This window comes from Hyaena hyaena, unplaced genomic scaffold (genome assembly GCF_003009895.1).
Source record: "Hyaena hyaena isolate Hyena2069 unplaced genomic scaffold, ASM300989v1 scaffold_263, whole genome shotgun sequence".
Classification (NCBI taxonomy): domain Eukaryota; kingdom Metazoa; phylum Chordata; class Mammalia; order Carnivora; family Hyaenidae; genus Hyaena; species Hyaena hyaena.
The window spans coordinates 1410908-1434525 of record NW_024080897.1 but is presented as its reverse complement, the minus strand read 5'-3'; the positions used below and the strand labels follow the sequence as shown (position 1 = coordinate 1434525).

General features: G+C 44.5%; 1 protein-coding gene across 3 annotated transcripts in view; it reads right to left on the bottom strand.

Annotated features, from left to right (window-relative positions):
* The window catches only part of CLDN10 (claudin 10), a 118434-nt gene that overhangs the window by 6715 nt on the left and 88101 nt on the right, over positions 1-23618 (bottom strand). The window contains exons 1-3 of one of the 3 annotated variants that reach the window (XM_039245711.1): positions 14879-15154; positions 8275-8436; positions 8105-8186 (exon numbers count right to left, since the gene is read on the bottom strand). In XM_039245711.1, the coding sequence (XP_039101642.1) occupies positions 8105-8186; positions 8275-8436; positions 14879-15098 (464 nt within the window). In that variant the 5' untranslated portion in view covers positions 15099-15154. Of the gene's footprint in view, positions 1-8104; positions 8187-8274; positions 8437-14878; positions 15155-23618 lie in introns of those variants that run through there. The other 2 variants (XM_039245709.1, XM_039245710.1) reach the window with 2 other exon arrangements.

Below are 23618 nucleotides of genomic sequence, written 5' to 3'. Positions count from 1 at the left end.
GCATGATGGACTGGAAAAAACAGAAAGTGTAGCGTCTCCAAAAACTAAAAGTATTCAGTGAATGAAAAAAAAATCTCCTTGTAAGACCCCCCCTTCCCCACAGAGGAGCGAAATGACCTTGCTGAAAGTCACAGAGCTAGGAGCCAGGTCTCTGACATCTGGGATAGTACTTTTTCAAACACAGTGTCTTACTCCTCATTTTAACATGAGTGGTAGCAGCCAAAATAAAAATATTCCAGTTACCTAAAAACTAACGATCGATCAATTGATCTATCGACCATCTATCTCTATCAAGTTTAAAGTTTAGAAAGCATACCATGTGTTACCAACATAAACTTTTTAAAATTGAATTCCACTGCCATTCTTGTAAAGATTACTACCTAAAATAAATGTTCTTCAACTCATAAGCTTATGTGCTCCAAGGTCTAGATAACTGCATGAACAGATTTTATATCAAATAAGTGTTCTGCAGGTATTGTCTACAAACACACACTCCCCACCCCCACTGCTCCACACTCTTTTGGGGACCCAGTTACGAGGACGGGCTGCAGAGTGCCCACCCAGCCTGTCACCTCCCTGCGCTGCTCACGGTCTAGTTTCCCTTTACACAATCCCGTCAGCTAATGGCTTCTCTCCCACTGCCTGCAAAAGGCCACAGGACTTCTCACCTGAGGCTTCCCAGGAGACTTACAACGTAGCAGCAAGCACCTCCCAAGTGACTGCTAACGTAGGATTTAAATAATAAGCATCCACTTCTACATGGACACTTCATGGAGAATTCTCACGTTTAGGAAACCCAAAATAAAGACGGATCTTTTTGGTGTCAGTTCTAACTCGCTTTCCTGGGGTTAGATGAAATCAGACATACGTGCATTACCTTTCCGTGTGTGATGATTTATCCACAAGGTTCAGAGTTCTACAAACGGTATATATGAATAACCTGCTGATGTGGGGAGGGTTCAATCCCCTTCACACTGAGAAGCAGGAGGGGCTACCTCTCTTATCCAGACAGACAACCGCAGCTCCCCTAAGATCCCAGAGGAGCAAGGGCAAGGCCGAGAGCTGAGCCCGGGGTATAATCCTGAAGCCTGCCTCTTGGCCTATCTGCCGCCATCCCCCTCCAGCTGTCTGCACAGCCAGTATCTTTACAGAAGCCCTAACTGCTGCCAGGTATTCACAGATGTAACAATATGATATTAGCCACGGTAAATTACAACTTAAAAGAAATATCTCCTGCCCCCAAAATCACACAGGCCAATTCCAAAACAAATCTGGTGTCCAGCTCCATCTCTAGTCATACGGGCGCTGGGGGGTTTACTGGGCCCTCTCTAGTTTTAAGTGACAGATGATGCACTGAGTCCTAGTACTCAAAGCAGGCGCGATAACGTGTTCACACACGCACACGGTGAAGTCTGAACAAGCAGACACCGCTCAGGGAGCTGCGCTTCAAGACAGGAAATTCCTGAACTGATCAGTGGCACCTTGTGACCCCGAGGGTATGGCCGGAGCTCCTGGGCACAGCTGGAGAATCCGTGCGTGTGCAGGTGAGTGTGCACATCTGCTTGTGTCCAGAGAAAAACACACAGATGAATCTGCAGCAGAAAAGCTGGAGTCATTTAAAATCAGATCCCACATTTTATTCAGAACCCTCCGCGGGGTACCCGAAAGCGCTTTAGAACCACACCAGGGAGAGAGGTCCGTCGGGCGGCTCTCCTGGGTAGAGTGTCAAGCATGTCTATGCATCTGACCACTTCTCATGGTGGCCCGTCTCTAACTCAATGCTACGACTGAGGGGGTGAGAAAAAAAAAAAGAAATTATTCAAGCCTTGTTTCTTTTAAAGGGTTTCCTTTAAATAAATGGTCCCTTCAAACCTGCCTTCTGTTTGAGAGCCAAGTGACTTACAACAGTTCTCACTTCTACCAGGTCTCCAACGTTTCAGTATTCATTCCTCTGGCTCACCTTCACACGCTACCTACAGCAATGAACTGCTACATTAACGTACTCTGCCCAAGGGGCAGTATCCTTTTTTTTTTTTTTTTTTATTTCTAGGCAACAGAGAGAGAGACAGCGTGAGCAGGGGAGGGTCAGAGAGAGAGGGAGTCACAGACTGAAACAGGCTCCAGGCTCTGAGCCGGCAGTCAGCACAGAGCCCGACATGGGGCTCAAACCCACGAACCGTGAGATCATGACCTAAGCGAAAGTCGGTCGCTTAACCAACTAAGCCATCCAGGCGCCCCATCCAAGGGTCAGTATCCTTAAACATAAGAGTTAACTCAGTTTACTGACTGCCTGCTATGTGTGACGCATGCTTCTAAATAATTGAATATTTATTTATCATCTCTGTATCACAGAGGAAGGACCAGGACACAGAAAAGATATGGAACTTCTTCGAGGTCACACAACCAATGAGCGGCAGAGCCCGGCTTTCCTCCCAGGCAGCCAGGAGGGGCTGGATGCAGGTACTCACTCCTCACCCCTATGTGAGCCCTGCATGCTGCCCTCGTCCCCTTAGCCATGTGTCCACACACACGCCCAGTCTTTCCACTCCAGGAGACCTGCAGACAGACAGACAGTCCTACACCACTACTGACCGGCCATCCTTGCTGTAAATGCCATGGAGCAGGGACCAGACCCAGGAGATTCCAAAATCAGCAAGATGTGGCCTCTCCCTGGAGGTGCTCCTGGCTTGGTCCGGGAGAGGGACCAGGAAGGAAGCGCTCACCACAGGGCAGCACCGTGGGAGGGCGCCTCACCCCAGTACAAGTCCCTCGGGACAGGCAGGTGACAACCAGCATGTGGCAGGGAAAGGGAAAGGGGTCTCAGGGGTAAGAGCCGAGTGACCAGGAAGCATGGCAAACTGGCAGGCACTGGGACTTCACGTACTGGCCGGTGAAAATAAAACACAGTTGCCAAACACTTGATTTCCAAGCATATTTTTAAGCCATGCTAGCGTAACAAAAGCATCTGAGCAATTACCGGCGATCTCAAGTGAACGGTGAAGGCACAGATCAGCGCTTCTTAATATTTATCAGCTGAATTGTTGTGTTCGCAATACATGGCACCTCCAAAGAACCCTTAATCCAAGAGTCTGTGAGCCGTTTGCCAACATTAATTCATTCTCTGAATAATCCCACGAGTGGAGTAAGCTTAAATAAACAGACATCCATAATTCATTACATTATAATAAGCACAGAAGAGAGAAGCCAAAGATGCTGGCAAGGTCACGCAGTGAGATCGATATTCCTCTGAACTTCGCCCAGGAAAATGTGTCATCTAGAAAGGTACTTCTTGAATTATCTACTGTTCATTTAACTGGACAGATAGCAAGAATGAGAGTTTATCACAGAGTAGACGGCTGTTTGTTTCTAACTACTAAATAGCCACAGTGGTGAACAGTTTTCCCAAGTAAAGCTTAAATCCTAAAGTAGAAACTAAATATATGCCAGGAATGAGGGCTAGAGATAAATAAGTCCATGGTTTTCAACACTCTGAAAATAGAAAAGCCTGAAGGATAAGACCCAAGCGTTAGAATATTGGAGCCAAAATCCTAATGATAAAATTTCATACACTGAAAGAGAATAAATCTAAGGTTACAACATCCCATTTCCTCAATTAGGGTATTTGGTTCAATGCTCCAACCGTGCATGGGTTTGAAAAGAAGTTTCTTTGTGTCAATAAATTCTTACTTGGAACAGTTTATTTAAGAAAACAAATCAAGACATTTAGGAAGTTATGTCATTTGCACAACAAAGTGGTTGTGGGAATAAAACCTGAATTAAATCTCAACCCCCTGGAGGGTGGATCAGCGTAGGGCTGCCTGTTACCATAAACTTGAAGAAAGGTAGACTTTTTTGGATTTGGTAGGTTTTGTTTTAATAAAAAGGAGGAAGTTGGTTTGAAACAGCCCAAAGAGGAGAGTTGGGAAATCTTTTTCAAGACTTTGCAGGAGCCCATCCTAAAGTCATGAAACATAATTACAACTTGAATGAAAGCAAGAGAAATGAAACAACAGCAAAAAAAAAAAAAAAAAAAAGAAAGGAGGGGGGTGTTTGGCAGAACATGACCGCAGTCAGACGTAACTCTTTAAAGAACTGCAATTATGGGGGCACCTGGGTGGCTCAGTCTGTTAAGCCACCATCCGACTTTGGCTCAGGTCATGATCTCAAAGTTTGTGAGTTCAAGCCCAGCATTTGGGCTCTGTGCGGACAGCTCAGAGCCCGGAGCCTGCTTCGGATTCTGTGTCTCCCTCTCTCTCTGCTCTTCCCATCTGCTCATGCTCATGCTCTGTCTGTCTCTCTCTAAAATACAAGGAACTCCAATTGTACCCAATGACTATAGCCTGGGAGAAAGAGATTCCCAGCCATGTGGAGGGAGATGAAGGGTTTCAGAGCCAGGAGCATAGAGCATGATACTGTTTTCAGTGCTATAGCCTCTGAGCTTTACTCCAGCTGCACAGGAAGCCACTCATCTTTTCTCACCATAAAATTGCTACTGAGTTCCTTGCACATAGTAGAAACCTTGTTGATGAGCTTAGTCATGTGTTTCTAACTTAGGCAAGTTTCTAACTTAGCTCAAGGAATTCACTCTCACGCAGGTGAACAAAGACACCAAAGAAAGTCCAAACCTTCCTGCTGTAGAACCGCTGCCCTGCCTTTAGCCCTGATTCTCCAAAGCATTCCTCAGTTCAGGCACCAACTAAGTCAAAGACCGATGGCTGAATTCTAGCAAACACCAGCTGAGGGAATGCAAGCCCCTAGAATACGCCAAATCAAACTCTCACTTTTTGCTGCCTGGGTGGCTCAGTCCGTTAAGTGTCCGACTTAACTTGGCTCAGGTCATGATCTTTTGATTTCTGAGTTCAAGCCCCGGCTGGAGCTTGCTTCAGATTCCGTGTCTCCTTCTCTCTCTGCCCCTCCCCCGCTCACAGTCTGTCTTTTTGTCTCTCAAAAATAAACATTAAAAAAAGAAAAATCAAAATCTCACTTTAAAAATTCTAAGACCTATGAAATTAGTTTATTATTAATCTTTTCTAATTTTTATTTCTCTCTCCTCTACTGGAAGGTATCGATAAAAGGGTGTGGCGCCCGGGCCGCTCAGTCAGTTAAGCAACTGATCCTTGATTTGAGCTCAGGTTGTGATCTCACAGTCGTCCGGTGGAGTGCCACATCGGGCTCCACACTGATGACACAAAGCCTGTCATGGGGCTTGACCTCCAAACTATGAAGATAGTTTATCTATAAATATAAACTATGCCTTAAATACTACATACAAATAAAAATCAATCTTAACAGCTAATACAATGCAGTAATCGAGTTCCTCTTTTCTAATCAGTTCTAAGCATCTATAGACACACTCTCTTAATTCCCACACTAACTCTAGAAGGAAGTTCTCTTCTTAGCCTGATTTCAGGAGGAGAATATGAAGAAACAGAGCAGGCAGAGGAGAAGAGAGTGTGGACAGGACATGGGGGGCAGGAAGAAAACCCCTCCAAGTCCATATTTACTGAACTGAGTTTAACCAAAATCTGAAACAAAATTAGAAATGCCGGCAGCACCAAACTGAGTTTAGGGGACTGAACACACAGCAAAGACAGAAGAAAAGTCACACAAAGGGCAGGCTCAAGTCACCAGGCATCTATGAAGTAGCCTTTGCTTGACCTTCTGAGGGATGATGAAAATGATTTTTAAGATTCTGACAAAGACATCCTTAATAATTGTCGGGAAAATGAAGACAGCAATGTGGAAAAGATAATCCAGAAGAGGAAGCAATGTCTTTGATAAAATAAACCATGAGAAACACAGTTTCGTTGTAGATTTCAGATACCAAAGCCTGGAATAAAAATGTATCCTTTAATGAAAATTAGTAGTTCCTTTAAATATCATTAACATGTTTCTTTTTACTTTTTTTAAATTTTTATTTATTTTTGAGAGAGAGAGAGAGAGAGAGAGAGAGACAAAGACAGAGTCTCTGGGAGGGACAGAGAAAGAAGGAGATGCAGAATCTGAAGTAGGCTCCAGGCTCTGAGCTGTCAGCACAGAGCCCAACGCGGGGCTTGAACTCACAGACAGTGAGATCATGACCTGAGCCGAAGTTGGAGGCTTAAAAATTTAAAAATCAGAACACATTTCCCCAACATAAGTAGGGGAGTAAAATTTACACTGGTATCTCAAACTGCCATTTTTCCCCTATTTAATAAGAGTTAAAATAGTTTTTAAAAACACTCAAAAGAAGTTCCCAAAAATATATTTTTCATCATCACAGGAGATGAAAAATATATATAGCATACTGTCACAAAAACCATGAACTAGAGTATTATAACTCATGGGTCTTAGAGCAAGGATGCCTGGTGTGACGCCAGTCAGACAGTACCCAGGTTAGTTTTCGTTCCCTTGCACACATCAATTGACCTCTTTCCTCATTAAAAAAAAAAAAAAAAGGCTGTACCAAGAGAACCTACTTGGTAAGGCTGTTGCAAGAATAAAATAAAATGATAGAACAGAAGAATATTTTTAATGCTCTGCTTGGTAACTGGAAGGGGCTCCACATTTGCTAGCTGCTATTTTGTTTATATACGCATGTATTATTTATGAATAAAAGACACCAAAGACAGAACTAAAAAACCAATTCCCTGAAGATTCTGAAATCCACCAGAAAAAAAGTAATAATGCACACCTGACCAGCTGTTTTAGCAACCATGTTTTAAATTCCTATCACATTTGATCTGAAGACTGAAAGAGAATCACCAGACCGGTTGTTAACTATACATGTTCATACCGACGTGGCTTTCTACAGAGGTATGTGGCTATATTCCCATGGGAGACACAATATTGCATATTGCATATATTATTATTTCTAAATTGGTATCCCCGGGGCTTTACCAAGGCAAAGAAATAAGCCTAGGGAAACTAAAAAAAACAAAAAACAAAAAACAAAAAAACAATAGCCCGTAGTTAACCCCCCCTCCGCCCCCCCCACCAACGAACTGATCTGTAAATGCCAGAGCATTCACCTGCAACCCGGACCATTCACACCTGGGTGCTGTCTGTGGCACTCTGAGAGCATTTTTTTTTTTTTAATGTTTGTTTATTTTTGAGACAGAGAGAGACAGAGCATGAGAGGGGAGGGGCAGAGAGAGAGGGAGACACAGAATCCAAAACAGGCTCTGAGCTAACAGCACAGAGTCCGACGCAGGGCTCGAACCCACGAACCATGAGATCATGACCTGAGCCAAAGTCAGACGCCCAACTGACTGAGCCACCCAGGCACTCCCCGAGAGCATTTTTTAAAAACCCTGCATAATGTACAGCTTCTTTATAAAGCTTTATTAGGTGGAGCTCGTTAAGGAGCTAATGTAAAAGACTAATGAAAAATGAAAGAACGAGGGGCGCCTGGGTGGCTCAGTCGGTTAGGCATCTGACTTGATTTCGGCTCAGGTCATGATCTCGTGGTTTGTGAGATTGAGCCCCGCACCAGCACAGGGCTGTCCTGGGATACTCTCTCTCTCCCTCCCTCTCTGTGCCTCTCCCACTTGTTCTCTCTCTCTCTCTCTCTCTAAATGGATGAATAAGTGTTTTTTAAAAACTAGAAGAGGATACTTCATTTAAATGTCATTAACAAATGTTAATCTTCAGGAGCATGTTTCCACGTCACGGTGTCAAGCCGGGATGCAAAGCAGCTCGGACACCAGCACCCAGCAAATACCAATCTGGGTGAACAACGATCAAATCAAGCCCTTAAACTTTTGCAGTCTCACATCATCAGCCTTCTCTCCACCTTACGCCTCTCTTCCACTTGTCCTCTACTTAACCCCAATTTAATGACGTACAATTTAATGATGTACAGTGGATGATGTTCAGAATTTTAAATCCTACGCCTTGAGCTTTTTAGACAAGACGCTCTGTAACACCAGTGCAGTAATTAAATGCATCCTTTGCCAATGTAGCACATGATAGGTTTCCTCTTGAAATGATGTCATCAAATAATATTTATCAGCGTGTCTCACTTTCATGAGCCATGTAAGGAATCTGTGTATCTCAATTTAGAAGAGTCATTCACATACACTTCCTAGAAGCTAGAAACATACAGACTGAGAAGAGTACTTACTTCTGCTCAACGTAGAGAGGATCAAAGAATTCCGTTGTGATTTTGTTTGCGTAGAGGGAACAACCGGTCATTGAGCACAACCCTACGGAGTATCAGAAGGAAAGTCCCATGGTTAGTGTCATTTCATTAACATCACGAAGTACCTCGTTTGGGAGAAAGTTACTATTTACCTGACAGTATGAATACAATCCCAGCCAAACAAGCAATTTTAGCTTTGGCTTTATCTGAGCCTCCGACTTTGGTACACTTCATTCCAAACAGGGCAAATATGGAACCAAAAAAGCCCAGACTGACAGCGGCAATCATAAGTCCTCTACATGCCTGGATATAACCTGCAATTAGACGTCATCTACGTTAGCATAAAACACGTGGCTTTCGAGGGAGAAATCCTCCTCATTTTGTACCATCCTTCTGAATGAGGGTTCTGTTCTCCGAAAAAAATAACCATAGTGGTTAAAGTGCCTTGTAAGAGAAGCCAGAAGGGAAAGCAAGTTAATCTACGTGAAGTGCCCGTTGTACATCACACACTTTTAGGATTGGCCTATGCATAAGCCTCGGGATAGATCCCGAGATAGATTCCCACGTTCACAGAGGAAGACACTGAGGCACCAAAGGTTATAGGTTATGCCAGAGATGAGTTAGTAAGACGCTGAAACGCATTCCATCCACTTCTGACTAAAATCCAGATGACGCTGCCCTTCTCTGTAAGAAATATCATCCACCACCATCTCAACCCTCCTACTCCTTTGCACATTGGACCTTTTATTTATTTTTTCTTAATGTTGATTTATTTTTGAGAGACAGAGCTTGAAGGAGGGAGGAGCAGAGAGAGAGGGAGACACAAATTCTGAAACAGGCTCCAGGCTCTGAGCTGTCAGCACAGAGCCCCATGCGGGGCTTGATCTCATGAACCATGAGATCATGACCTGAGCTGAAGTCGGACGCTTCACTGACTGAGCCACCCAGGTGCCCCACGACCCGTTTTCTTAATTACCTATTCTTATTTGCACAGCCAGGGTAGGGTAAACGTCAATGTGGCATTTGTCCAGACACTAACAAATTTTAAATTAATAGAATTTAAACCAATAAACTTCTAGCACAGAAAGTCCTTTTCCTTTCAGCTGGAGACAGTGCCATATGTCAATCTGAAATAGCGATGGCATATACTAGGTGGAAGTAAGTGTTTGTTGAGCAAGTGAACAGGCATGTGCATCAGGTTTACATGTGGAATTAATTTTTCAATTTGAAAAAAAAACAAATACAGCAAGTCACTTATTGTTAGTGTTCAGGCAAAGCCTACAAAAAATAATAATTCTAAGACCATGGTAATTATAAATTCAAGACATAATCCTGGCACGTAGCCTCCAGCCCACGTTCCTTGGGGAAAGAACGAAATTCTAAGTGTTAATCCTATTGCCAGGATCCATTGTGAAGAGTGCAAAGATGCTCTGTTTACAACAAAATTAGGCCTTCACCAATGCAGACTGCAATGACCGTGAACTTCTAGTTTACAGTGTGAGCTACCTCCAGGTAGAAAGGAATTCCACTGGAGGTGAGGCTGTCAAAACCAGCAAAACAGATTTATTTTTAGCACAACAGGAAAATGGAGGCTCATTTCGATGGCAATAATCATACTGCAGGGCTATCTGGGTCTCTGCTGCCAAATACTGACCCAGATTTTTAAAAAATTTCAACTCTCGGTCCCCTTGCCAGAAGCCAGGGAGCAGGTGGAAGCACAGAGAGGATGGCTGTTAGTTCCCTGTAAGATTAGAGACCATCCACCAAGACAGCCACAACTGGCTCCTCATCTACCACCAGGGCTACTGGGACAGTGTGGTTTCATTCCCTCCTGAGACTTCTATTAATCTACCATTTTGAGGTATGTTAGTGGATTCTCACCTCCATCACTAAACAAAACAGCGTGGGTACAGACATAGCCTCTATAATGTATGTTTAAAAGATTAGCCTAAGGGTGGCTCCATAACTCAGGGGTTAGAGCACTGGTCTTGTAAAAAAGAAAAAAAAAATTAGCCTAGACAATTTATCATTTACTTTAGGAATCATATAGGTTTTATGTATAGAAAATGCAGGAGCCTGCCAAATGGTTAATCTGATCATTTAGAACACTATTGCGTTTTCCCAGATGAAAACAGTGGTAGGAACCTCAGACCGGTGCATGTAATCCTTAATATGACTTAATGTGGAGGGGTGCCTGGATGGCTCAGTTGGTAAGGCATCCGACTTTGGCTCAGGTCATGATCTCAGGTTCGTGGGTTCAAGCCCCGCATCAGGCTCTGTGCTGACAGCCAGCTCAGAGCCTGGAGCCTGTTTTGGATTCTGTGTCTCCCTCTCTCTCTGACCCTCCCCTGCTCACGCTGTCTCTCTCTCTCAGGAATAAATAAAAACAGTAAAAAAAAAAAAATGACTTAATGTGGAAATAACAGTAGTCTTTAAACTTTATTCAACCATTACTCATAATATTCTTTTCTGAGGTTTTCACTCTGTTCTCGCGTCTCAGCCCCCGTGCCCGCAGCAGGACTGGTCTCGTGGCACAAATAGGAGAGGAGAAATACCGTTTCTGATGTGGTCGGGTCCTTCTCGAGAGCCAATCAGAACCCTGACTTGGAGGGAAAGGTATCTCTCTCCGGCCTGAAGCAGTAGCAGTAACTCGCTAACTCACTGCACACACAACCGCTGGTTAGATTTTCCGAAACAGGGAACACAGAGCAGGGACTGGGGTTCCTCAGGATAAACCGCACCCCCTCCAAGGCCAGCTCTAAACGGAACCCAGGTGTTGATAAGCCTGGCTGTGTAAACTAGGGGCTATCAGTCCTTAAAATATCCACAGACTCAGGCCTTAGGTGACTTCCAACAAACTCAGAGTTTATCTTTTGCAAGGCAGACCTCTACAACCTTGCTTTTAACAGTTCCAGAGGGCAAAACTTCTAAGTAACACCATCAACTGAAGTGGTAGTAAAAACCTAGTCAAGGAGGCCATTATTTTTGACAGGTTGAATTTACTGACACCTTTAATAGCTAATTAACACATTAAAGTGCTGAGGCATGAATATATTTACTCAGAAGTTCTCTGAAGTATAATTTATAGTTAACTCTCTTGGAAGAAACGGCATACATTTCCATTAACAAAAATAGATGGCATATGCTAAAAAACGACCTGGCTGAAAATCATTCTCAGCTGAAGTTCAAGTGGTGCTTTGAAAGGAATAAAGCTGGTGATAAACAGAAATCACTAGCTCATTCAACCGCGAAAGTTCCAATTAGTAAAATACAGCGAGTTTAAATTAACAAATTCTGTTGGAGGAAACCTTCAAGGCGTCCCTTAAAAGTTGAGGGTTTTCCAAATGATGTGCACCTCCTTTTCCATTTCAAACTAGCAAAAATGAAAATATCCACTTGGTGGAGACAATTCCCTAGTAGCACACGTGCCTGTTGCTGGATAGAAGGGAGAAAAAAAGAATGGGCTTTTCTTACGCCAGGAGCTTTGTGTACTATTTGCAAATCCTCTGAAAGAAGAGTGGGATCAGAGGAAGGCATGGACTATACCATGTCAGCTCTCGTCCCTCCATTTACCTGCTGTGTGTCCCGGATTACATTACCTTATCTCTCTGAGCCTCAGTTTTCTCATCTGTAAAACAGGGACATCAGCACTTACTTCACAGGATGAATAATATGAGCAGAGTGCCTGGTGATTGGTCAGCAACTCATCAAAGCTTCCCTTCCATCATACTAAGATCGATTCTAAGCAGGACTTTGGAGTTGGGGTCTTAACATAAAATTAAATCTACACGTTTAGCTTTTCTTGGCCTCATTTTCCTTACAGGGAAACCTGGGGTTGCAATGATACCCTCCCCCGCCCCGAGGATGAGGAATCAGAGCTTTGACCTCATATAGAAAATTCGGAATAATGTCTCCATCATCTGCACCCAAGAAGCTCCTTCTCCACCTAAGGCTAGATGAGAGAGCCTTCTCCCCTCCTTCATGGATTTTCTTTTCGGCCTAGAGCTTCTTCCTGGTGTAAGGGGACGATTGGCTTGCTCAGGCCTGTGGTCACAACAGCCTTACAGTAACGCAGCCTTCTCCAGCCTTCAGGGCAGTGTCAGGAGGCTCAGTGTGCAGCGTGAGGTCGGCGGGACGTGCCTCAGAACCAGCAGCCAGCAGAGGCGGCTGCCCAGGCACACAGCAGATAGCTTACAAGCAGAGAGGCCTGCTCTGGGAAGGTCACCTTGTAGGAGGAGGAATCAACTCCTCCCTATGTGAAAACATAGCAGTGTGATTAAACCCCCCAACATGTTATTCTGGGAGACAGAGAGGAGTAAGATTTATCACTTTCCGATAGGCAATGCCTTCGTAAGCTACAGAAAGCAGAGGCAGCAGGAAGAGACTGACAAATTTGATTATGGTTCATATTTCAAAGTTTTGTGTAAGAAAAGACACCAGAAGTTTAAAAGATAAGCGATGGGCTGAGACTGCACCATATATAAAAAATCAAGGAGGTTTGACACCCAGAGTTTTAAAAAACAAATCATTTACATCAAAAGGAAAAAACAGACTGGGCATAAGATATGAATAGGGGAAAAAGAAAGAGGAAAAAAGGTCAATTAATACACGATGGTAAAAATCATTGGTAAAAACCAGGGAAATACCAATCAAAATGATAACATGATAACAGTCCCCCATAATACTGGATGAAAACCTTCGTGGTGAGAATGTGCAGAAACGGGCATTCTCGTTCGTTGCTGGTGGAATGTAATTCGGAGGTATGAACCGACCACTAAAATGTACAATCTGACAGTGCCATTTCTCAGCATCCCCATCACAGAAATATAGCTGTGCACACAGAGATGAATACAAAGATTTTCAGGATCGCATGCACAACAACAAAAAGCTGGAAAGGGTCCATCGCCCAACAGTGAGAAAGTGGTTACAGACACCAGTCTATCCAGACTTACGTACACCATGCACCTGTTAGAGTGACCTCTCTATGTAGGACTTGGAAAAAGATACTGTAAGTTTTAGAACACTGCACAACAAAAGGGAGTATGAAGTCATTTGTGTTTTTTAAAGTCAGTTTCTAGACACCCAAGCACCCTCCAAAGGCCATCTTGCGATCTTTCTCCCTCCTCAACTCCCTCCAAAGCCTCATGACGGAGGGCTCTGCCCTCCTTCCTTGTCACAATCCCACCTGCCCCCAAGTCGCCATCCCAACTCCATGCCATGCCAACTCCACTCTCACCGCAGAGACACAATGTGAAAACTGCACCATTCTGCACCCAACGCGCTTCATGGAGCGTTTACTCCTCACCTCCCTGTCGTCCCCCAACTGTCCTACAGAAGGGAGCTGACCTATCCGGCATGTGGCTCGGGTGACAATACTGTTACAGTACAACAGTGCACTCTGGACAATAACCATCAATCCCAAATTCCTCAATGTAAACCACAGAAACAAGAGGCTGCCTGTTCAAAGCACCTACCTGAATGTGTGCTCTACAGGGCACAGGCAACTCAATGGTAATTCTAGGGGATCAATAGTGACCCAGCTACTTATTTTACACACCAGGACGAAGACCTGGGTGTCATGCACCTCAAACCAGGCGCATATTCCCGGTATATGGAGGCTCCATCAAACACCACCACCCTGAACAACAGTTTGCTTTCCGTGGCAAGCACCATCGTAGGGGAATTAAGTCTTGCCTTTTATTGAATCAGCTATGCAAATAAAAGCCTGCAGTGATTTTTTTTTAAGTTAAAAAAGAAAGGAAACACCTCAGACCTAGAGATAATTCAAATGACTACCTTTAACTTTCTGCTGGGCTCTATCTAGTCCTGTGCTATCAAATCCTGGAAGAAGTCAGCCTAGAACTTGAGCAATCATTGTACCGGGGTTGACATCTACTGCTCTCTTGAAACTAAAGCTGAGCCAGTTTTCTGGAACATGCACCTGCTGCTCCAATTCAACACCGCATGGAGCCCAACTAGCCAGAACAAGGTAGGAAACGCTCTACAAGACAACAGCAGGTGAGTGACCCGGGGAGCGGACGCGGGAGGCACGGACCCAGGGCTTGCCAGGCTCCGGCGCGAGGTCCTTGCTAGCCAGGATTCTCCACCCACCGCGGCACAGGCAACGGCTAGTTACTTCGCTAAAATTTGGAGGAAGCATTAAAGCCCAAGCAGACGCGTTTGTCGACGCGCGGGGTTGTTTTCTTCTTGCGCGAGGGGGTGGGAACGACGCTGCCTGCAATCTGTTACTTTCTCTCTTACCTACTTTTAAAAGACCTAACCAAACGGTTAATGGGAGTTCGGGACAGGCAGGATGGGCTTGGACAAGTCGATACCATTTTAACCCGGATCCAGCTCTTTCGGGGAGTGCTGGGCGAAGGAGCCAAGGGTCGCTCCGTATCCTAACAGCCTCCCCCCCCCAGAGATGGGGGTCCCACAACCGTGCCCTCGACTCTCAGGCTTGCAAAGGTGCGCCCTCCACTCCCAACGCCTGAGTCGCCCCCTCCCCCAGGTCTGTGTGCGTGTCCCCCTCTCCGGTCCCGGGGTGCAGGGACAGGCGCCCCCGCGGGGCACGCGTCCGAGCAGGGCGCCCGGGCTCTCCGCGGCTCCCTCGGGCTCTAGGGGCGAAAACGGGGCTCGGCCGCGGAGGGGTCCGGCCCGGGGGGTGCTGCCCGGGGTCGCGGGGCCAGGAGGGCGGCCGGCTGCCTGGCGGGGCAGGAGCGCGGGCCGGGACGCGGGGGCCGAGGGGATGCAGACCGTCCAGCGCCAGCATGGAGGGGAAGTCCTTGCAGTTGGAGACGCCCGTGGAGTCGGTCACGCACGTCTTCCACAGGTTGGCCCAATAGGTGGCGGTGGTGATGACCGTGCCGTCGATGGTGGACACCTTCCAGTAGTCGGTGGGCAGCGTGGACGACACCAGCACCCAGCCCGAGATGGAAACCATGAAGGCGATGATCTCCGAGGCCGTGTTCGCCATGCCGCCCGCTGCAGCCGCGCTGGCGCTCGCGCTGGCGCTCCCACTCGGCGCCGCGACCCCCGCGCGCGCGGCCCCGCGGCTCCGCCCCCGGCGCGCCCGGCCCCGCCCCTCCCGCGGACGGGCGCTAGGGGGCGCGCGCGGGCCCCGGACCGGACGCACCCTCGGGGGCAGGGGGGGCGGGGAGGGCTCCCGGGGCGCTCCTGCGGCCGCTGCTCGGGTGCTCTGCGGCCGGCTGGCCTGGCGCCCGCGGTCCCGAGGAACTTGGCCCGAGCCCCCCGAGCCCCCCGAGCCCCCCGCCCCCGCATCTCGGGGCCGGGACCGCGGAGAGCGACTATCCTGTTGGACAGCCTGGCAGCCGGATGTGGCCGATCCGTGGCGTCCCACCCCCACCCCTTCCCCTCCGCCCTCCCCAGCCCTACCCCGTGGCAAACAGCCTGGCTTCTAGAGTACCTTGTAAAGGCAGGGCAGAAAAAGCCTTTTGTGAGGCCTGAAAGGACACGGCCTGGTCACGCCGAAGCCCTCGGCTTGCCGAACCCAAAAGGTTTTCGTGCTACGCTCGTTGGCAAGACTGTTCAGCCTGTCACGGAGGGGTGATTGCAGTTCTGGGCTTGAAATCGGCCTTGCCCTAAAATCCTGCAGCTCTTCTTGGCTCCGTGATATGCGGAAGGTCACTGTACCAAGGTGTGTGGCCCAGGCCTAAATTCAAGACAACTGCATACGAAGGCACAGGCTCCATGGAGGCCGTCGGTGCGATTTCGATCTTGAATGTTCCAGCCGCATAGCTGGCCAGCTTGTGCTAATGCACTGCACAGAGGGCATGCGTTTAAGCATTGAAGACTTGTTTCATGTATGTCCTTTCCAGCTCCCAGTTCTGGGAGTCTGGTCTATCAATGGATGGTTCTGGCATAGTGGAAACGGCTGTGTTTTGCTTTTTTTTTTTTTAGGACTTTCACCTTTTGCATGTGATTGCAGAATAAGCTCATTCATTCCTTCATCGCTGTCTCAAGAGTGAAACATAAAGATCAACGTGTGTTTTCAGTTTTTGAGGTCATAAATGAGGGAGCACAGACACTGACTTTATTACGGGGCTATTATTTGTCCATTTAAAGTTATTGCAGTTCTTGGTATGAGCTTTCAGGATTCACATCTTGCCAGACTAACCAAGTCTATAACCTATAAATCAGTCCTCTATAGTAAAGCTAGTTGCTAGTTGCGAGCCCTGTTTCACACTTTCATTCATTGTAAATAATTTCTCAATTCTTCTTTGTCATTTTTAAAAAAATATATGCATATTGTTTCTTTTTAAAAATTTTAATGCCAGTATAACTAACATATAGTGTTATATATGTTAATATGTTATATATCTCAGGTGTATAATATAGTGATTCAACTATCCTATGGATTCCTTAGTGCTTATCATGATAAGTGTAACCTTGTCACTTTTGGCTTTAACCAAAACAAACAATGAAATTAGAAGTGATTAGATGTCTGTAGAGAAAAGAGAAGGATAGGCTATAAAATCATCAAGACTTATATTTGGAAAAACCATTGGAGACCATTAGGGGATGCTCCACACTCAGCCCAATTAATCTGATTTTCTTTGTTTTTTAATTTTTTGAAGTTTATTCATTTTTGAGAGAGGGAGAGAGACAGAGCATGAGCGAGGGAGGAGCAGAGAGAGAGGGAGACACAGGATCCAAAGCAGGCTCCAGGCTCTGAGCTGTCAGCATAGAGCCCGACGCGGGGCTCGAACCCAGGAGCGGTGAGATCATGACCTGAGCCGAAGTTGGACGCTTAACCGACTGGGCCCCCCACGTGTCCCCCAGTTATTCTATTTCTTATGATAATATTCAGTTCATGCTCCAACCTTCAGGGCCGTAGGGTTCAGGGCATGTATTCTGGGTTTGTTTTGCATTGTATCGACAGCCTTTTAGAAAGTCTTTCTCTACAATGAACTCAAATCTGGCTCTTTTTCTTCCACCCAAATGCCATAATCAGCACAGGATAAGTCCTACCCTTGAGCCACGTAGCAGCCTCAGGAGCTGTGGTTGCGTGTGCGTGGTCATCTCGTGGCTTGTATGAATGAGAATATGGGTAAGGATGGTTTGCAGATGGGTAGGATGTAGGATGGTTCCACTTCTCTACTGCGCTTGGTCCCAACTTGCCGTGGTGTGTCAAGCTAAGAACCAGTTTGGGAAGCACCTAGCTGACCTCATCCTTCTCATCTTTACTACCATTCAAATCGATCGATCACCTTGGACTGTTGACTACAAACAGTCCTCCATTCTTTTGCATGATTTGCCTTTTTCAAGTGCTTTTATTACCTGGTTTCTTGTCCTCCAGCATATTTCCACTAATCTTTCTATGTCGTGTCCCCTTCTGAATGATCTGCCTGTTTGTAACCCAGTTTACTCGTCAGAAAACACAAAAAGTCATTGTGTTTTTCCTGAATTCCTGAAACTGAAAATTGCACAAATTATTGTTTTGTACTTTATTTCTGGTTTTGTTAGTCTCTTTGTGTCTTCTTCATGGTAGGTACTCACTAAAATTATTGATTCCTTCTTCTTTTGTCTTTAAGACAAAACCCTGAGCCACTTTTGACAGACAAAGAAGTATGGTAATGTGTCTCTGAAGACTCAAGCAGTTCCTAATTTATCACAGGTTTTATAATAGATTGGTTATAAATTTCATTTCTTGGAACCCAAAGCTCCTTTTTGTTTTAAAGAAAAAGCTGTGAAGAATGGTTTGTTGCTTTAGACCAGACCCCAGATGTTTATTTAACAGATTATGTGGCTTTACTTATCGTACTTAAAAAAATCTATAAACCCAGACCACCATTGCAACATCATTTCCAGAGGAAATAAATTCAGAATTCCAACTTGGAACTCTGAGAAAGACTTTCTCTGATACTCCACCAGACCATTTGAGCCAGAATCTCTGGGGGTAGCTCTGGTAGTGATGTTTACAAAGCTTGTAATGCATAGCCAGGCTGGGAATCACAGCTTTGAGTGGTCAAGATGCATATATATGCATATAAACTGTTAATTTAGTAAAACAGATGGTGTGCATTATAGAGAAAGAATATTAATCTCTTGGTTGAAAATTTTGAAAAAAGAAATATTCTTTTACTGTGGAGATTGTAGCACACAATTTCAACTTCAAAGGGGTTGAAAATACCATAAGCAATCCATAAATTAAGATCCGAATGGCAGCACTATTAGCTCCATTGACAGCTGAAAGAGACTAGGGTCGTCATGCCTGTGGACTTGATTAATTTCCTTTACTTTTATCCTTTGTCAGTTCTAAGAGGTTGGACAGCCCTAAACTCTTTTCTTTTTCTTCCCTGGTGCATACTGCATAATTGCTATAGAGAGTTATATTTTAGAGCCCACCAATGCCTAACCCAAAAATGAAAATGTTAACTTCTCTTTCATACCTAAAGAATATTATGTAATGAATCAAGCATTTACTTTAAAATGTCTTATATCTTCAGCATTTCAAAACCAGTCTAGTCAGAAGAAACCTAAGTGTAGCACACACAACGTAATCCAACATAAGAACGTCCAGAAAATGAAAACAGACTGAATAGAGATTTTTTTGAAGTCATGCATAAGTGGCCTGTCTCACTTTAAGATTATAGAATCCCAGATAACCTTTGCAGTTCATCTGCAAACCCATTTACAAAGTACCTTTCCACTATAAATGCTTCCTTATTTTCTTTAGGATTCAGTAAACTGAGGGGCGCCTGGGTGGCTTAGTCGGTTAGGCGTCCGACTTTCGCTTAGGTCATGATCTCGCGGTTCGTGGGTTCAAGCCCCGCGTCGGGCTCTGTGCTGACTGCCAGCTCGGAGCCTGGAGCCTGCTTCAGCCTGTGACTCCCTCTCTCTCTGACCCTCCCCTGCTCACGCTGTCTCTCTCTCTCTCCCCCTCTCCTAGAAATAAATAAAACATTAAAAAAAAAGTTTAAAAAAGGATTCAGTAAACTGAAATTTTTATTTAATTATTTGTAACAATCTATCCTTAATTTGAATATAAAGTGACTCCAGCCACTCTAAATTATTCAAATTAACATCTTAATTAACAATAATTTGGTCTTTATAAAAAACCCCTACATTTTTTCCAATATGAAAACTAATAATTTATCCATAAATTAACAAATTTGACACGAAGACATTTAATGTCCTGAAATATATTCTGGGCCCGTCCACTTTTGAGACCTAAAGCACTGAGATTAGCACTAGGGTTATTTCTTTGGCATTATTACGATTATTAAGGAAAAACAGAGATTCCCCCCCCACCCTACCCCAGGGTTTTTCAATAGGAGGTAAACCAGTTTAGCTGACTAAACAGGAGATTTGCAGAAATTCTTTACTTGAGATTCAACTCCCCTGCCAAACCAACACAGGTGTGCCTTTTAACATCTCAAGGATTTTCTAGGCATCAAATTTGGTTTCAGTATACATTAGCTCCTTCCTAGATTCCAGTGAGGCGGGTGCTGCTAATCAGGTGAGAAGAAACTGAAGTCCTGATAAATATGGTATTAACTAAAAAAACCACTGCCCAGGAGCCAAATATTGTTACACCGTGTTAGAGGAGACATTAATGCCGATACTAAGATAGTAAAATAGCATGTCTGTATTCTACTTCCTTCCGTTTTCCCTAAGACTCTCTGTTTATCTTAATGCTCTACAGTAATTCTATGATCTCTGTAATCTCCTTAGCACGAAAGCTACAGACTGATAGGAGTTTTATGGGGATGAACTCTCATGCTTATCACTGTGTCACTAAGTGTGTGTATGTGCGTGTGTGATTTTTCTGCAAATTGTAAGGGTGTATTATTTTGGCATTTGGTATCCTCTGAGGCTATGCTGTATCAGAATGTTTCAGTGGGCCTATTACAAATGGGTGGCATGTGTCTTGTGAATTTGTTTTTCTGACATTCATTTAAAATGCACTCATTCCCAGTTTTGTTTTGTTTTTTTTAATGTTTCTTTATTTCTGAGAAATAGAGGGGCAGAGAGAGGGGACACAGAATCTGAAGCAGGCTCCAGGCTCTGAGCTGTCAGCACAGAGCCCCACATGGGGCTTGAGCCCTCAAACCATGGCATCATGACCAAGCCAAATTCGGAGGCTTAACCAACTGAGCCTCCCAGGCACCTGACACGTTCCCAATTCTAAGGTATCTTAGGGCCATCTAGATTCCTTCTGAGGCCCTAGAGGGGTAAGGTTTGGCCCCAAGCAGCTCACGGCTGTCTTGGTGAAAACTCCAGCCTGGAACCACTCTCACTCTGGGATGCTGGAACCTTCCAGTGATTGCAGATGGATGGGTTGTATTTTGCTGGTCAATGACCATCTTATGAGTACTAATAAAACCTACCCACTCAGACTAGGCAGTAGTCTTGTTTTGGACAAGTTGTTTTATTGTTTGTTTTGTTTTTTATTGTTTTGTTTTGTTTTTTTGTCTGAGTTGCAGGTTCCTCGTTTGTAAAATGAAGGAATTCTTCTCGACGGTATCCAAAACCACTTTCTACTCAAAGTCTCTGAGTTGGATTCTTAATGAACTTGACCAGTCACAGACCAAATCAGCAAGGAGAGAAGAGAAGCAAGAGTTCTCCTTTGCTCTCCTCCTTGCTTTCTTTTAAAGATTTTTTTTTTTTTTTTTGAGAGAGAGAGGGAGTGAGAGACAGAGCACAAGTGGGGGAGAGGCAGAGAAAAGGAGAGAGAGAATCCTAAGGTGATGGAGCAGAGCCCTATGTGTGGCCTTCAACTTAGGAACCCTGAGATCATGATCTGAGGCCAAGACTAGGAATTGAACACTTAACCACCTGAGCCATCCAGGCGCCACCTCCCTGCTTTCTTTTCTATCCACCATTTTCTGCCATTTGCTCTCCCTTTTTTACTGTATGTTGAAAGGGCTGTTATGTGTAGAGGCATGGGGGTGGGGAGATGTGTGAAGATAATGTTTCTAAAATCTCTGTGTAATTTATTTTCAATTCTTATTTTTGTTTATTAGAAACATGTGCTAAAGCAGCGTAGTTCAATTTGCTCATGAAGCAGGGTGATGTAGGGGACAGAGGGCAGATGAGGAAACAGGCAAGAGAAACAGAAAGTGCTCGGTAGAGTGCCCTCAAAGAAGAGAGAAACCAGGAAGCAAGAGCGGAATTAGTCCAAGGGAAAGGCCAGGGGTGGGGGGTTGTCCAAAGAGAAGTGCGGCAAAAGTGGGAAATATGACTAGAGAGCTGTAAGAGGGAGCGGACAGCTACAGGTCAGAGGAGGGGTAATAGACAGTCAGGGCGGGGGCTGGGCAACCGCTAAACATTGGCCAAGAAGAGCAAAGTAGAGGTGAAAAAGGAAATGGATGGGCACAAGAGCGAGTGGAGAATTGTGTCCACAGCCCTTACCTTCCTGCATGAGTGTGAGGGCAGGTAGCAGAACATTCCAGTGACTACTATACATGAAGTGACTTTCCCCCCTCCCTGGTCTTCAGAATAGAGCTGAGAATTGATTCCAAAGTACTCAGGACCGCCATGTTTGCCGTTTGGCTCACCTGATTGGAAACATTGTTGGAAGTTTACAATGAATCCTTTAGGGGATGCAAAGTCTGACAAAAACACACCCATAAGCAAATAACTAGTGATGATTTCTTTCAAAAGGCAGGGCTTTCTCCTGTTTTCATCTGCTATAACTTATATGAGTACCTTTTAGGTACCAGTCACCAGTCAAAGTATTTCACCCATTTAATAACAACCCTGTGGAGTGGGTACTGTTTTCATTCCATTGTAAAGACTGAGGAAGCAAAATCACAGAGAGGTGAAGTAACTTGCTCTAGGACACAGTGGAAGTGGGGTTTCAACTTAGCCAGCATCGTCCTGGTGTCACACACTCCTTTGTACTATTTTGCCTTCTACCAAGACAGTCTGAGTAGTTGTGTATTCAGTCCATATCCACGGGGTATATGACCAAAAGCACCCACAAAATGAATTAAAATAATTCTAGATAATTTGCATGTTCCTTAATTCTTCAGGATAATGGCTTTTGTAATCAGAAGTATTTGAACAGAATACCTAATTTCCTTATTTAATTTCGTTGTGTGATTAAGTCTTGTAACAGATGAACTGAAGATCATGAATATGCTGTTTAACAATGTCCCAGGCAATGCTGATTCATTGTATCACAGTTGGTGTCTGGAACACTTTTCTTAAAAGGTGTGAGTGTGTGTGTGTGTGTGTGTGTGTGCGCGCGCGCGCGCGTGTGTGTGTAGATGTATAAATGTATGTGTATATGTATGTATATACACATATTACAAAAAGTTCATTAGAGCACTGTTAATTCTGTCTTTTCCATGCTCTGAGTCCTGTCCTATTCTCTCAGCCAGTTAGAATTTACTGAACACCCACCCCTTTCCCTCTATCCTGAATTGGTGTTTGGTGGTGTATGGTATTACCTTGCTATGGACTGTCTTGTCTTTATTTTGTTTTCTGATGAAGTTTTGACCCATATTAGCTAACAAAGGGTGTGCTACAGTGAAACAAAGGAAAAGTGTCCCATTCAGATGTAAAGTGCAATCTTTTTCTTTTTCATTAGGTACTGTTGGATTGTTTCTGGAAAGGCTGTATTCCATGCCATGGCCAAAGCAGGGTGGGATGGTTCTTGTTTCCTCAATCCTAACAATACTTGTTTTATCTGACTATATAATTATTATATTACTTTAAAACCCAAGGCTATCCATCTCCAGAGTTCATGTTCTTATTATATTTAAATAATATCCGAGTCATTTCAAATTCTGAGGACATTCAAAGATACATTTTTAAAGACGAAAAATACAAATACTAAAAAGTTCCAGGGGTGCCTGGTTGGCTCAGAAAAGCGTGCAACTCTTGATCTCAGGGTCGTAAGTTTGAGCCCCACGTTGAATAAAGACATTATTTAAATAAATAAAACTTTTTAAAAAAAGTTTTAGACATTATATATCCACAGTTAAAAGGTAGGTCATCATTTGAATATTTTGAGGTCCATTACGATTTATATTCTCCTTTGACTTTCTCTTCACTGATTATGAGAGAAAAATAAGGGTGTAGGAAGAGAGAGGTTTGGAATATTGCACTGAGGTCTCAGGGAGGCGTGTGTGTGTGTGTGTGTGTGTGTGTGTGTGTGTGTCAAAGAAATAAAGAGATGGGAGTAAAACGGAAACAAGAGTGACATATAATAACAAAGGAAGAGTTTTTCTCTTTAAAGCATTGACTGGGAGTGAAAGTGATAAGGGTAGGAAATGATGAAGAGAAATTTCAATACAAGCTTGAATGTACGCGGGGAAGGAGGAGAGAGGCAGGACTATTGACCAACTTCTGCTTCACTGGGTTGCGTTAGCTCTCGTTTTCTCTCAAATACAGTTATAGATATAGGTATAGACATAGCATTGGAGATTTAATACATCTCCGGAGCAATAGTTTGTGGGGAGATGAGGAAAAGGTAGGACACAATGACTGAAGTAAGCATTAGGGTCATGTCAGCACAACCCAT